General features: G+C 33.3%; 1 protein-coding gene across 2 annotated transcripts in view; it reads right to left on the reverse strand.

The window, feature by feature from the left end:
• The window catches only part of LOC100179641 (structural maintenance of chromosomes protein 1A), an 18426-nt gene that overhangs the window by 1797 nt on the left and 3498 nt on the right, over positions 1 to 13131 (reverse strand). For both annotated transcript variants that reach the window (XM_009862622.3, XM_026837786.1), the window contains exons 6-24: positions 12430 to 12587; positions 11606 to 11776; positions 10850 to 11008; positions 10328 to 10485; positions 9819 to 9987; positions 9224 to 9379; positions 8631 to 8851; positions 7824 to 7977; positions 7508 to 7546; positions 6504 to 6654; positions 6058 to 6191; positions 5082 to 5198; positions 4447 to 4553; positions 3744 to 3900; positions 3400 to 3525; positions 2480 to 2629; positions 1714 to 1821; positions 1369 to 1563; positions 430 to 586 (exon numbers count right to left, since the gene is read on the reverse strand). In XM_009862622.3, the coding sequence (XP_009860924.1) occupies positions 430 to 586; positions 1369 to 1563; positions 1714 to 1821; positions 2480 to 2629; positions 3400 to 3525; positions 3744 to 3900; positions 4447 to 4553; positions 5082 to 5198; positions 6058 to 6191; positions 6504 to 6654; positions 7508 to 7546; positions 7824 to 7977; positions 8631 to 8851; positions 9224 to 9379; positions 9819 to 9987; positions 10328 to 10485; positions 10850 to 11008; positions 11606 to 11776; positions 12430 to 12587 (2787 nt within the window). The remainder of the gene's footprint in view (positions 1 to 429; positions 587 to 1368; positions 1564 to 1713; positions 1822 to 2479; positions 2630 to 3399; positions 3526 to 3743; positions 3901 to 4446; positions 4554 to 5081; positions 5199 to 6057; positions 6192 to 6503; positions 6655 to 7507; positions 7547 to 7823; positions 7978 to 8630; positions 8852 to 9223; positions 9380 to 9818; positions 9988 to 10327; positions 10486 to 10849; positions 11009 to 11605; positions 11777 to 12429; positions 12588 to 13131) is intronic.

The raw sequence follows: 13131 nt of genomic DNA on the forward strand, positions 1-13131 counted from the left end.
CATTGAATATGAGTATATAATTATGTAATCATCCTTTGTTTACTACCAATTGGAACGATAAAAGAGAATGAACCATAGGCCTCTCTGCCTCAACCTTTTAAACATTAAGAGATATTGAGATAAGTTTGCAAATATTTTAGTGACTTGCAATTTCCTGTTAGGCAGTGACATATCAAACATGTTTGTTAAATGAATGCAGTGTACAGAATGTTGGCACTTGTCTGTGACATTTAAAAAATTATAAATACAATTTTTTGAAAGTATTGCCTTATAGGAAAAGTTAATTAATTTGATAAGTAATGAGAATAAATAGCTAAATGCAAAAATTTGAATTACATTTGCTTAATAACTTGTGGCCCAACCTTACCTTTATATGACCCAAGTTGCAGCTGATATATAAATAACCTAAATACAATTACAGCTTCATACCTTCCAAATATGGTTCTTCTGTATTCTCTGGTCCTAGAAAAGCCTGTGCGCTATTATTTCTTGATAAATCTTTGTAAATGTCATCAATTTTAGTTGCCACATAATCGAAGCATTGGTTAAAGTGTTCCACACGCTTCTTTTTAACCATCTCAAAATCCTTGAACACATAAAAAAAAATTTTTTTTCTGCTACCGGGCATAGTATAAATAATATGGTAGGGCGGGGGAAGATGGAACACCTTTTTATTCTATTTTTCCATCCCATTCGTTCTTAAACAAAGAAAATTCAAAGAAATATAAAAGCGTTTTTTCACAGCTGCCATAGACAGTTGTTAATTATTTAAGACACGATCACAATATTTGGATATTATGTACCAAAGGTGACCCGTCTTACCCCACCCTACTATATAGTATTGGCTCATCTGGTGTAAAAACGTAGTGTACTTCCAACTGCCATAATTTCGCTGATGAGTCTCGCCAAATGGCAGACAAAACGTTGGAAATACACTACGTTTTTATACCAAATGAGCCACTAATATATTATTGACATAAAAACAATTTAAGAAAATCTACAATGATTTGGAGACGAAACCATCTTGCACTTTTGCTTTTGTGTTTTAATACTGTAGAGTAAGGTTAATGCCATTTTTTCCTAACGCCTTTTAAACAATTAACATTGTTGATTTAGAGTGGTAAGGATATGATTACTGTTATTTAATTCTAAAAAAAAATATTTTTTTATTACTACCAAATGGGACGAAAAAAGAATAAACCATCTTACCCAACCTAAATTTTTTTTGCAATATTAAACAATCAGCCAAATATTTATCAAGGAATGACTGACCACCACTTAATTTAACAGCCTTAATATTTAGGCCAGCTTGAAGCCTTAGCTTTTCGAAGATATTCAAAAAGTAACTGATACTCAAACTCGCATTACCTGTCTGTGTTTACGAGCCCGTTTCCTGTAGCTGTCGAACTGATCCTTCGATTCATGATATTGTCGCTTAACTTCATCAAGATGAGAGAGTGCTTTCATGTTCGGGGCAACGAATCGTTGAATTGTTGATGATAAATCATTCATGCGCGACTGCAAGCGCTCTCCTTCACGCTTCACTTCATCAAGCTCTAAATTCTAAACGTTGGAAAAAAAAACGCAATTATTTTTTTTTTTTAATTTTATTGAATAAAATCACAATTAATTTTTGGTTACTTTTTTCCTATAAAAACCAGTAAAAATGTTTTAGAAAAAAATAAAGAAAAAATTAGGTATAGTTTGTGTTACCCGTAAATCAGATGGTAGTTTTCGATAATCAAGCTCCAACTTTGCTTCTTTATCATAAACGGCGCTCGTACTTTGACTTAATGCATTGCTGGATTCGGACAAATGTTCCTGCAATTTTTAGACAAATTTGTAATCAGGAGGTTTCCTCCAGAAGTTAAAAAGAAAGAAAGTAGAAGAAAAGGCATGAACCTATTTCAAGTTGACTTTAAAGCTTTTTTTTTATTATACTAAACTAACGAATAAAAATGTTCCCGAGCTCAGTGTCCAAGCCAGCATATATGTATTGTTATGGGTTATAGTTTTTTTTCAGCACTGCAGTTGTACACCTTAAAACAGTTTGTCACTGTTGTTAACAAGCAAGTTTAATTTATATTACATTCCCTATATTATACAATAAGGTTTTCTCATGACGACTATGAGTATAACTGCATTTTAATAAAGTCACCACAGATTTTTGTTAAAATTTATTTATCAGTAAATATTGGAACTAAACTTGTTTCAAAGAAATGTGCACAAAATAGTCCCTGTCTTCATTTTAAATTTTGAGGCCCATATCTCACTAAATAGGCTAAATTCAAAAACAAAATGCGGGGGGGGGGGGGAGTTTTATTCCAAAAAATTTCAATTGTTTTTTGGTTCTAATTAATTTTTTTGGGGGTGTCAAAGGGGGGTTGCGACACCCTAAAACCTTCTGGCTGCGCTACTGTACATGGAAATTTTAAAAGTGCATACATGGAAATTTCAAATGCAAAATAAGACGACTCACCGATTCATCAATGTCGTCCATCGTTCCTCTTTTCATTGGAAGAGAAATATCTTCCATCTTACATTGCTGGAGGAGGGAGTGTTTTTGTTCCCTCTTCTGTTCAATCTTTAACTCCTGAGATGTGATCACCTTTTGGAACTGAGCCATTTCCTGTAAGCAAAACATTAAAAAGTTTTTTAGAATTTTTAACTTTTTTAAAAAATTTCCCCTCATAATTTTTTTTTTAAATATACTAAATTAATATTTTTTTAAACAACCAAAAATTTAATTTTAGCCACTTTATTCATATTTTGAGAAATACAAGTTTTGAACATTTTGTAGTTTTACCACCAGACATATGTTTATGATCTCAAATAAATTTGCTCCATATCATTTGAAAAGTCTTGCCACAGTACAATTTTAACCAGAGCAGATGAAAAATTAAAAATATAGTCAGGTGCGTAAATAGTACAAAAAACAACTGGCCTTTGCCCAAATTGCGTGCTGTGAGGCACCCAAACTCGCTTTTTCTCTCTAAATATTGCATGGCGCGCGTCTGCCTATTGAATTATATTTTAAACATAAAAATGTGCCTAAATTTGTGTTCGTTAACAGACCTAAAATGCACCTATTTACCATCCTGATAGTATAATTTAAGCCACAGATTCACTTCTTAATTTAATTAATATAACTTAATCTGTATTTTTCAGTTTATATATAATATAGGTTCTTTATAGCCAATTGAATGAAATTTAAAAAATTACTCTTTCCGCACTTTGTTTTTTTGTTGTAAAAAGTAGTTTTCCACACAAAACAAAAAAACAACAAAAAAGAAATCATTTATTAAATAAATCCATTTAGCCAATGCAATTTGCAGAGTACAATGGAATTTTATTCTTTCAAAAAATCCCAAAATACAAAATTTAATATATATATATTACCTTATTGAGTTTCCCAAGGTCTTTTCTCACATCTTCAATTTCCGTTGTCTTCTCATCACAATCTCGTCTCTTCTGTATTTTCTTTGACTTTACTTCTTGAAGAGCATTTTCAGTCTCTTGGATTAACTGAGGAAATGTTTTACACATAATGCAAAATCTTTACATTTTTCAAGCCAGTTGTTATTAAGTTAAGCGTCAAAACAACCTGGTGCTTGTTTAAGTTTGAAAAGTATGACACGCTACTAAATTTTGAAAAATTGTACAGCTTTTTTAATAAAAAAAAACAAATAAAGAATAGTTTAAAAGAGACAACTATTTTTTCTCCAAAAGAGTTTTAAAATTACCTTCATTGCTTTTTTCTCTTCCTCTTTATGATGGCTTATATTTGCTTCATCATTTTTAATCATTTCTCTCCATTTCTCCACATTCTGATTTGTATCAAGCGAGTTCTCATATTCCAATTGGTTTGTTACACGAGATTTCTGGTTATCGAATTCCAACCTGGATAAGGAGGTATGATTTAAGTAGCGCCGGATAGAGAGAAGGGGAAATCGCCCACTAATGATTTTAATTTTTTGAGTTGTTTCCAGTGTTTAAATTTTATTTTTATTATTTATTAGATTTAAACATATATAATTATTTGATTGTTTAAAAAACATAGTTACAATGACTAGTTTTTGTTTTAGAAGGTTTAGTCATTGCCACTAGATAAAACAACAACACTTGGATACAATGCTTAACGGAATAGAAAAGTCACGAATATTGCTCCAACCCATTGATAGCCACAAAATAAATAGCTACAGTAACATGTTATGGTATAAAATAATATGGTAAAATATGGTAATTAGATGGTAAAACAGTCACATATGCTGTAACTCAAAAGCAGGCAATAGAGTTGTATGAAACAAACCACCCATGGTATACTAATTGTCCTTATCAGTTTACGCAATACATTTTAAAAAACAATGGATGTTTCAATGTCTAATATCAGGATAATGTAATTTTTTGATTAATTAATATTTCATCCATATATTATTTAGAAGTCACCTCTTTTTCAAAGTCTCCTGTTGTCTTCTTAATTCTCTCTCCTCGTAAACACGAATGTTTGGAACACCAATGAGAACGCAGAAGTTTCGGAACACTTGATCTTCAACCTTGGGCAAGAAATACGAAATTGTTACCATTGTATATTTAAACCTACATATATAGTTCTTAAATAGAATCTCAGGCGTATCCTATAAAGCACACAATGCTACACAACAATGCACTCACACGTGCCTCTGCTTTACACCAGGGCTTCGAACTTTAAAAAAACCAGAGCCCGAAATTATGGTGGTACAGTAAATTAAGAAAGTATAATTTAGACACAAAGTACTGCATATATCGTACTATTAGGCGTGAAGAGTCCCGGAAAATTTTGGGAGATTTGAATGGGTTGCAAGAGTAAATACTAATTTACAGGAATACGAAAAAGACGTGAAAAACTGCAAACTAACTTACGAAAACTAGAAAATGTTTAAAACAAGCATAAAACCCTTGTTTTCCCATAACTGTAATGTGCATAAAACACATTTCCATAACTAGTAAATACTTAAAATAAGGTTGAAACACATTCCCGTATTCCCATTAATTAGTATTACCCGTCACAAGAAAAAGTTTGAGTAGCCCCGCTTTACACTTACTTCATTCATGCTCGCTCGGAAACAATTTATCTCTCCTTCTCTTGTTCTCATTCTCTCTTCTATCTCCATGAAACGAGGCTCAAAACCTTGCAGGAGACGATCCAATTCTTCAATTTTCTGCATGAAAATTTAAAGTGTTAATTTATGGGTACTGGGTTGGGGTTAAATGGAAGGTTTAACATTTATACAAGCACGTTTTTTAACTTGCAATATGATTTTTCTTACAAAGTTTATAATGTAGAAAGAAAATATAGTTATATACAAAACTTATTATTTGAATAAATATGTATTTTTATTATTCACTTGTTTACTCTTGCAGCAGACAGAGACTTAAAAGCTTATGCAGGTGAAGATATGTTACAGTTTTAATTGCAAGCGAACACTCAAAATGAATTAAATTAATGTACAGCGATATGAGTAAGGTTCCACTCATAGTTGCAAACCTTGGAAACCCAGCATCTCATTGATTAATGTGGTGACTTTAGTATATTTTGGCTCCGCTCATTTGTGTAGACATTTAACGGTAGGATAAAGAACAAGGTGTAAAAATACTAAAATAGGGTGTCAAAATATATGATGTCACCCTTGTTTTAAAATTGAAACACGACCGCCTAGCACAGCGCTTCTTAAACTGGGATAAATTCCTGGTAATTAGAGGGTAAATGAGCTACCAATCAAAATCCATATCAATTGACGGGACAGAAAAATTGTGCCAATTGAAGTACTTTACAAGATATTGAACAACTCGTTTCCAAAAAGCAATTGCATCCGTCGCATTAAATATAACTGATGTAATTAGTCGTTTTCGCTTTTTAATAAATGAGCGCCATATTACATATTAGGGTAAAACTGATAAGCACCTTTGTTAAAAGGGTAAAGCAAACAGAAAAGTTTAGGAACTATTGGCCTAGCGTTAAGGGTATGTTCATGGAAAAGAACATTGTGACATGATTACACATCGACTTGTGGCAACTACCTCTTTGTGTTCCTTCATGTTCCCCTTCTCCGTGTTATCAAGATCATTTTGAGAGTATTTGATCCGGTTTTGTAATCCTCCAATTTGACTGATGATGTTTTTAAGATCTGCTTCTTTTCTCTTTTTCTTCATTTCTGGAAGATTAGGAAAGGTTTTAGGAACATAAACTGTTTTTTATAACTTTCCACATATTGTACCTTAACACTGTGCAAACTTAATCTGTTTACTACTCTGGTTCAAAATAAAATTTTAACAAACACTTTAAAATGCAGTAGGTACATGTTATGGAACATCTTTTATGGAAAGATGTTACAATTTTTGTTTTTTTTATTATCAAAACCCAAATTTAAATTTAAAATAAAAAACTGTTTATACTGTTCTAAATATGCCCCCAAATTTTATTTAGATTATGTTATGACATCTTGTCCAAGTTATAATACACCGACCTTGTTTCAATTCCTCTGTCAGTTTTTCCTTCTTAGATTGCAGAATATCCAAAACTTTTTCGTCCCAGCGCTGAGCTTTCCTCTTTAAATCAGTTGCACCACCCGAAATAACTCCCGATTTTTGGAACAAAGTCCCATCCAGGGCCACAGCCTGTGTTTAATGAGAAAGATTAATGAATGCCTTGGGTAACCGGGCAATAGTTAATTCTAATTGGTGAATATAGATAAGCTTGATTAAGTTGTGTTTGGTAAAAATGGGGGGAAAGAAGTAGTTGAGCAAAAAAAAGTTTTCAGTTGCTTGTTTTTGTTATTAAATGTTATGGTTATCGATTTGTTTAATAATTGTTAAAAGACCTTTTTTATAAAAGAAAATAAATAGTAAAATTAAGCAAATATTATGGACTATGGTAATAACAATAATTTTTTGTATTTTCAAATTACTTTTAGGAATGCATGACATGCTGATTAGTAAGGTGCAGAAGAAATTCATACAGGTACAGCGTACAGGTATGATTGTAGAAACAAAACGCAAACAGTTAAATTACCAGGAGATATATGATTAGTATGTGCTAATGTGCTTCATAAATATTTTGAAGAAAAGATTTTTAAGTACATATATATTTATAATTAATGCACAATATGTTGTGTCAAGTTAATTAGCAATTCATGCCATGCAAGACTCAAGATATATATTAATTTAAAATAAAAGACAGATTAAGCAAAGTGTTGTAGTATTTTTTGAGCAAGTATAATTTAATATAATTTTTAATGAATTGGAACACCAGAAAGCGAAACACAAGAAGAGAGAATTAGGCAAACAGTTTAATTGCAAGACGTTCCTTCCTGCGACATTAATTATTTGAGTGAAATAGAGGCCTACATTCCAATATTCCAACACTACAGTGTACAATATGGTAAAATTGATCACAATGTTAATGATATGACATGCAATATTATACACCCCACACCATGCAGTAATCCATACAACATGCTATAAACTAAACCTGGTTTCTTCTTTGAACATCTGAGCCTCCAAAACCATCCTTTAGCATTAGAAAGTAAAAAAAAACGCAGTAATACAAAAATTAAAATAGATTAAACCTTAAATTTAACTAAAATTGCCTATGAATCATTGCCCTAGACCAGAGCTTTGACTTTTCGCATTCAATGCCAAATGCCACTGCAAATTTAGAGAGTGCTAACTTCTATACATTAATATATATAAAAGCAATATGAGCATTAAACATGGGCCAATTTAAAAAAGAGACATTTAAAATACTTATACATTTTTATAAGCAAGATACAAATACTTAAACGCACCTTGTGTTTTTGTACTTGACCAAACGCAACTTTTCTCGCATCTTCAGCGCTTTCACACACAAGCGAGTTGCCGCAAGTGAATTGTAAAGCTTTTTTAATAGCAGGCAAGTCATATTTTATTACATCTATCACAAGTTTCACCCCGTTTGGTTCTCTGTGTAAAAAGATAATGAAAAAGTAAATTAATTAATTTCATTTCCCATATTGTTTATGTAGAGGAATCTATCGTGTTCAGATTTGTGTATGAATGAAATTTCTTCCCTCTTTAAAATTATATGAAACATATCATAGGGTCCTGAATGGCCGAGGTCCTACACATACATATACAAGCCATGGGACATTGGGTTGAGGCTAGCATCGGTTCATTACCCATATCATAGGATTTACCCTTTATAAAAATCCCCTACTTTTCCGACAGGCTAGAATATGCTGTTTATATTACTTTTTATCAGATCTTGTTTTAAACTTAAATTACAATGTGTGTAAGTTCAAGACTTTAGCTTTTTTGCAATTCGTTGCTTGCGTGAGAGCAAATTCACATTAAAAGAATACTAATTAAAGAGAAAGCCACGCTGACTGGTCTCTTTATCTTTTAGTAGCTTCACTTTTTTCATGTTTAATATTTTTTGCTCTCGCGTGCAACAATTATAGCAATAGCATAAGGCTCGGCGCTCGGCCCAGTTTTCAGCCGAGCATGAAAAAAGGAGACGCTTGGGCACGAGCTTTTAAGTTCGGGCTCGGCACTATTGGGAACCATGTTTAAGTTACATTAGCATACACTACTTTAAAAAGAGTTGAAAAACTTACCTAATGGTTCTAAGCTGTTCGTTCGTTGGTTTTGCATCAATATAATCCAAAGGCAAGAAAGTCTCAGGTTCCGCACATTGTTCCTTCATATATTGAATGCAATCTCTTGCTGTCTTTTCAGAGTCACACACGATAGCATACATGTATTTCCCAAGCACCTTGGTGATGGCTATCTTGTAGCGATTGTGGATTGGCTCACATAGATCTAATACACGTCCATACTGTTGGAAATGTTAAATACAATTAAGTTGAACTAATTTAATAATATTTATAGTCATGTACTTTTGGGCAGTAAAAAAGAAGAAAAAATATTAACTGGTAACCTGATCAACTTTTTAAATAATTCAAGTTACAAAAAATATCAAATACAAATTTTATTAAACACAATATATATATGCATACACTGCCGCAGCCAGGGGCAGTTTGGGGGGTCGCGCCCCCTCCATTTTCAACCAAATAAAAAAATAATAAAAAAATTGTTTGGAAATTTAATTGATTAAAACTCCCCCTTATTTTTTTTCTGGCTTTTTCTGGCTACAAATAAATTAAAATACTTTTGGAAATAATAACTTTCATAAACAAAGTGCACCCACCACTCCAGGGAAAAGTCTGCGAAGAGTTTCAAGCAATTCGAGTCGACGTTTTTGCCTCGAGCTCTCGGTCCGATCCACTTTTGCATCTCCTTGCTTTTTCATCACTTCCTCCAACTCGATGTTGATCTCACGAATTCTCTCGAACGAACTTTGAACCTGGGAGGAACACGTGATGATTTGTGAATGAAATATTTAAAATTGAATTAAAATAGCATCATAGGCAGTGCTGCAGCAAGAACCCCCTTTTATGGATTAAAAAAGACGCCCTAAACCCCTAAAGCCCCTAGCTATGCCACTGGTCAAAAGCGGAATGTTTAACAAGGTTTCCTATATTCGTCAGCTATGAGTCTGCATTTCAGTACTTTTTTGCAAAAGCTTTTATTCAAAAATAAAAGGTGTTACTCCTATAAAAAGTAAAAATCAGTTTTTTTATGTCAATACAGGCACACAATTAATAGCCATGAAATTAAAAACCATAAGGAATAGCTCCAATTAATAAGCCATGCTGTACTTCCTCACCAACATAAAATAAAAATTGCGCGCTTGTATATATGACGTTACAACCTACACAAACAATCCACTAAACATGACGTACCTGCTTTTCTAAATCCACTTTCAGTTTCTTATGTTCTTGTAGTGTGGTATGGCTCGTTTCAATGTAATCTTTCAACTTATCAACTCGGGACTTTGATTCTTCAAGTTCTTTTTTCTTCTGTTTCTGTTGGGACCATAACTCGCTCTTTTTACGGCGCTCAGCATCCAACCTGAGAAGAAAATAACATTTTTTTTACATAAACATATTAACTAGGCACCAAACCTGGGGTGGCAGGAATGACAGGCCTACCCTGAAATTTTCTACACTGCGCTATGCAATAAACATTACAACCAATAAGTTAGATTTGTTTCACAGGAATAATGGGTACTCATTACATAACATTTAATCAAATTATGACAGTTTTAAACTGCTCTCTTTGTGGACAGTTTTAATTAGTATTAACTGCTTACTTTGGCTATATTTTATATGAATGTTTGTGAGGTGCTCATTGTTGTAAATAAGCAGATGTAAATGTTAAACAAATCCTTGTATTTTCAATCCAAGCTTACTTCTCTTGGTCAGTTTGCTGTTCTCGCTGAAGTTTCTCAATCTCTGTATTGAGAGCAGTTGATCGTTTAGCTGCCTCCTCTTTCAACCTGTTGTACTCTGTGATCTGAGATTCTTCAAGTTCCAAATCTCGACCCTCAGTCTGGCTCTCTAGCTCCACCTAAAGAGAAAAAATCCATAATATCGAATTAAGGTCTGATATTTGTTATTCAAAAATATAAAAGGTGTGACCGTGTGAAAACTAAATAGAAAATTTACCATCATTTTGGTTATTAACAGACAGATATTGTAATTCTGAAGCATAAAGCCAATTAAGAAATTAATACACGGACAAAATTCTAAGAAATACACGCCAATGAAACAAACTATTAGAAATGATAAAGACAAAATCAAACATTATACAACCCATTAGAAAAAAAGGCCCACAATTTTACATACATTACAACAAAAGTTTGATTCAAAAACACGGTTTATTACTTTAAAAAAAATAAACATATTTTAGAATTTTCCCACAACAACCCTACCTGTCCATCAAACTCTTTTCTTCTTTCCTCAATTTCCTGCAGTTGTTTCTGTAGATCTTCTATTACATGCATGTGACTCTCGTGTCGGTTCTCCGCTGTACGCAACGATTTCTTCGCAGATTCAACTTTCTTCATCACAAAGTTGGTGTTTTCTTTCGCCTTTTAAAACAATGTTTTTAAGTGGTTAGGTTGATAGCATGCATTAGAGTCAGGTGTCATGGTATTAAATTTAAAATATAACTTTGAGAAGAACTGAGTACAGTTTTTATAGGAGTGAATTTTTGTAACATCATTTAAATTGTATATTAATAGCTCCTCACATAAAGCAACTCAGTAAGCGAGTGACTAACAACTAAATAAAATCACTAAAAAAATTTGTTATATATGGGTAAAATCTGATACCTGGCTACAACATAAATGCAATGAAACCTGGGACTTTAGCCACAGAGCCACAGTTGGCCCATTTTTTAACTTACTGAAGCTTGAATTTACAGTGTAGAAATTAAGTCCACCACATTAAATCATAATAAAAACACAAAATAAACATATTTACTTAAAGGTAAAAAAAATCATTAAATAGGCTACTATGAATGCGCCTAACTAAACCAAAACTGACAAATTTGTGACTTTGCGTCACCTTTTTTGAAGTTCTAATTCAGGTAAAAAAATGACCTAATTTCGCTTGGATATGGTTTAGATTTATTTTTTACAATGTGGTCCACTTGGTAAAATAGGGCCTATATTTCTACCAAGTACCTTAATATACATTGGACGTTTCCTATTTAACTCCGTTTCCTTCTCCTGAATCGCCCTTTCAAGAGCGGAGAGTTCTCTCATCATCTTCCCTTGCTCCTGCTTCTTCCTCTTTATCTCCTCCTCATATTTCTCGCGTTTCCTTATATGGTGGCGAATGTCTTTGTTCTTTGTCTGTTATAAGAACAAAAGATCATATTTTTATATTAAGAGCATTTATTAGTGCTGTGTCTTGTATACAAAAAATTTCATATTATAGAAGCCATACTCATTATTGTGTTTACTGTCTAGGGGAATTCTGTGGTTATTTAGCCGCAAATTTCTATAAAACAAATACAACTTTTGGTTATAATGTTTACTATATAATACAGTGCAGAATAATTTACTGCAAAGTTCTTTCCCCAGAGTATGCTAAAGCAGCAGCCCAGTTAAAAGAAGAGGGATCTGAGGTTAAACTTGGCATGGATGATGTAACAGTAGAAACTGAACTTGGAACGAAATTCAAGTTTCGGGTTACCCTTAGTGCCGCAGCCAGGGGTTTTTAGGGGGTCACGAGCCCCCCCCCCCCCTTTTAAACCATGAAAAAATAAAAATTAAAAAATAAATATTTTAAAAATTTGTTTTTTTTGTGAAACATTTTTTGATAAACACCCCCCCCCCTTACTTTTTTTCTGGCTGCGCCACTGGTTACCCTACTCTTAAATTCTTCAAAAGTGGTACACCACTCGAATATTGAGGTGAAAGGCAAGCAGCTAATAACGTAAGTTGGTTAAAAAAAATCCAACAGGGCGTGCCTACCATTCCCCTATGTTTGCCAATGCACTTACATCAGCTTCAGCTCGTATGGCTTCAATCTCCTTCTCATTATAGAAGAGTTTGAAGAGCATCAGTTGGAGTCGAAGGTTGGAATAATCATCTCTCAACTTACGATATTTATCAGCTTCGTCCTTTTCCTGTTTCGCTTCCTTCCTTTCCGCAGCAATTCCTTAAAAACAAAAGTATTTTGATTTTACCGTTCCGCATTAGAAAACACCAACAAATAAAGGTTATATGCTAAACATACCAAAAAGCGATTTTCGACTTTTAATAGCGATATTGGTAGGTACTAGGGATGTGCCGAGCCGAGCCCGAACTCAAAAGCTCGTGCCCGAGCGTCTCCTTTTTTGACGCTCGGCGCTCGGCTGAAATCTGGGCCGAGCGCCGAGCCTCATATGCTATTGCTATAATGTTGCACGCGAGAAAAAAATATTACTATACTGAAAATGAAAAAAAGTGAAGCTACTAAGAGAAGATAACGAGAACAGTCAGCGTAGCTTCCTTTTTAATTATTTTTCGTTCGTTGTGCATTTGCTCTTTCGCAAGTAACGAATCGCAACGTTAGTGAAATTGCCCGTATGGAATTACAGCCGGTGTCAAATTACACGAGCGCGCAATGTTCCTGTATCTGATTTTAAATAAAAAGCTAATAACTCTTAAACTTTTTTATAATGAAATAAATGAACTGCTGCAACCATGGGGGCTGTTTGTGT

The sequence above is a fragment of the Ciona intestinalis genome, unplaced genomic scaffold (genome assembly GCF_000224145.3).
Source record: "Ciona intestinalis unplaced genomic scaffold, KH HT000016.2, whole genome shotgun sequence".
Lineage (NCBI taxonomy): Eukaryota > Metazoa > Chordata > Ascidiacea > Phlebobranchia > Cionidae > Ciona > Ciona intestinalis.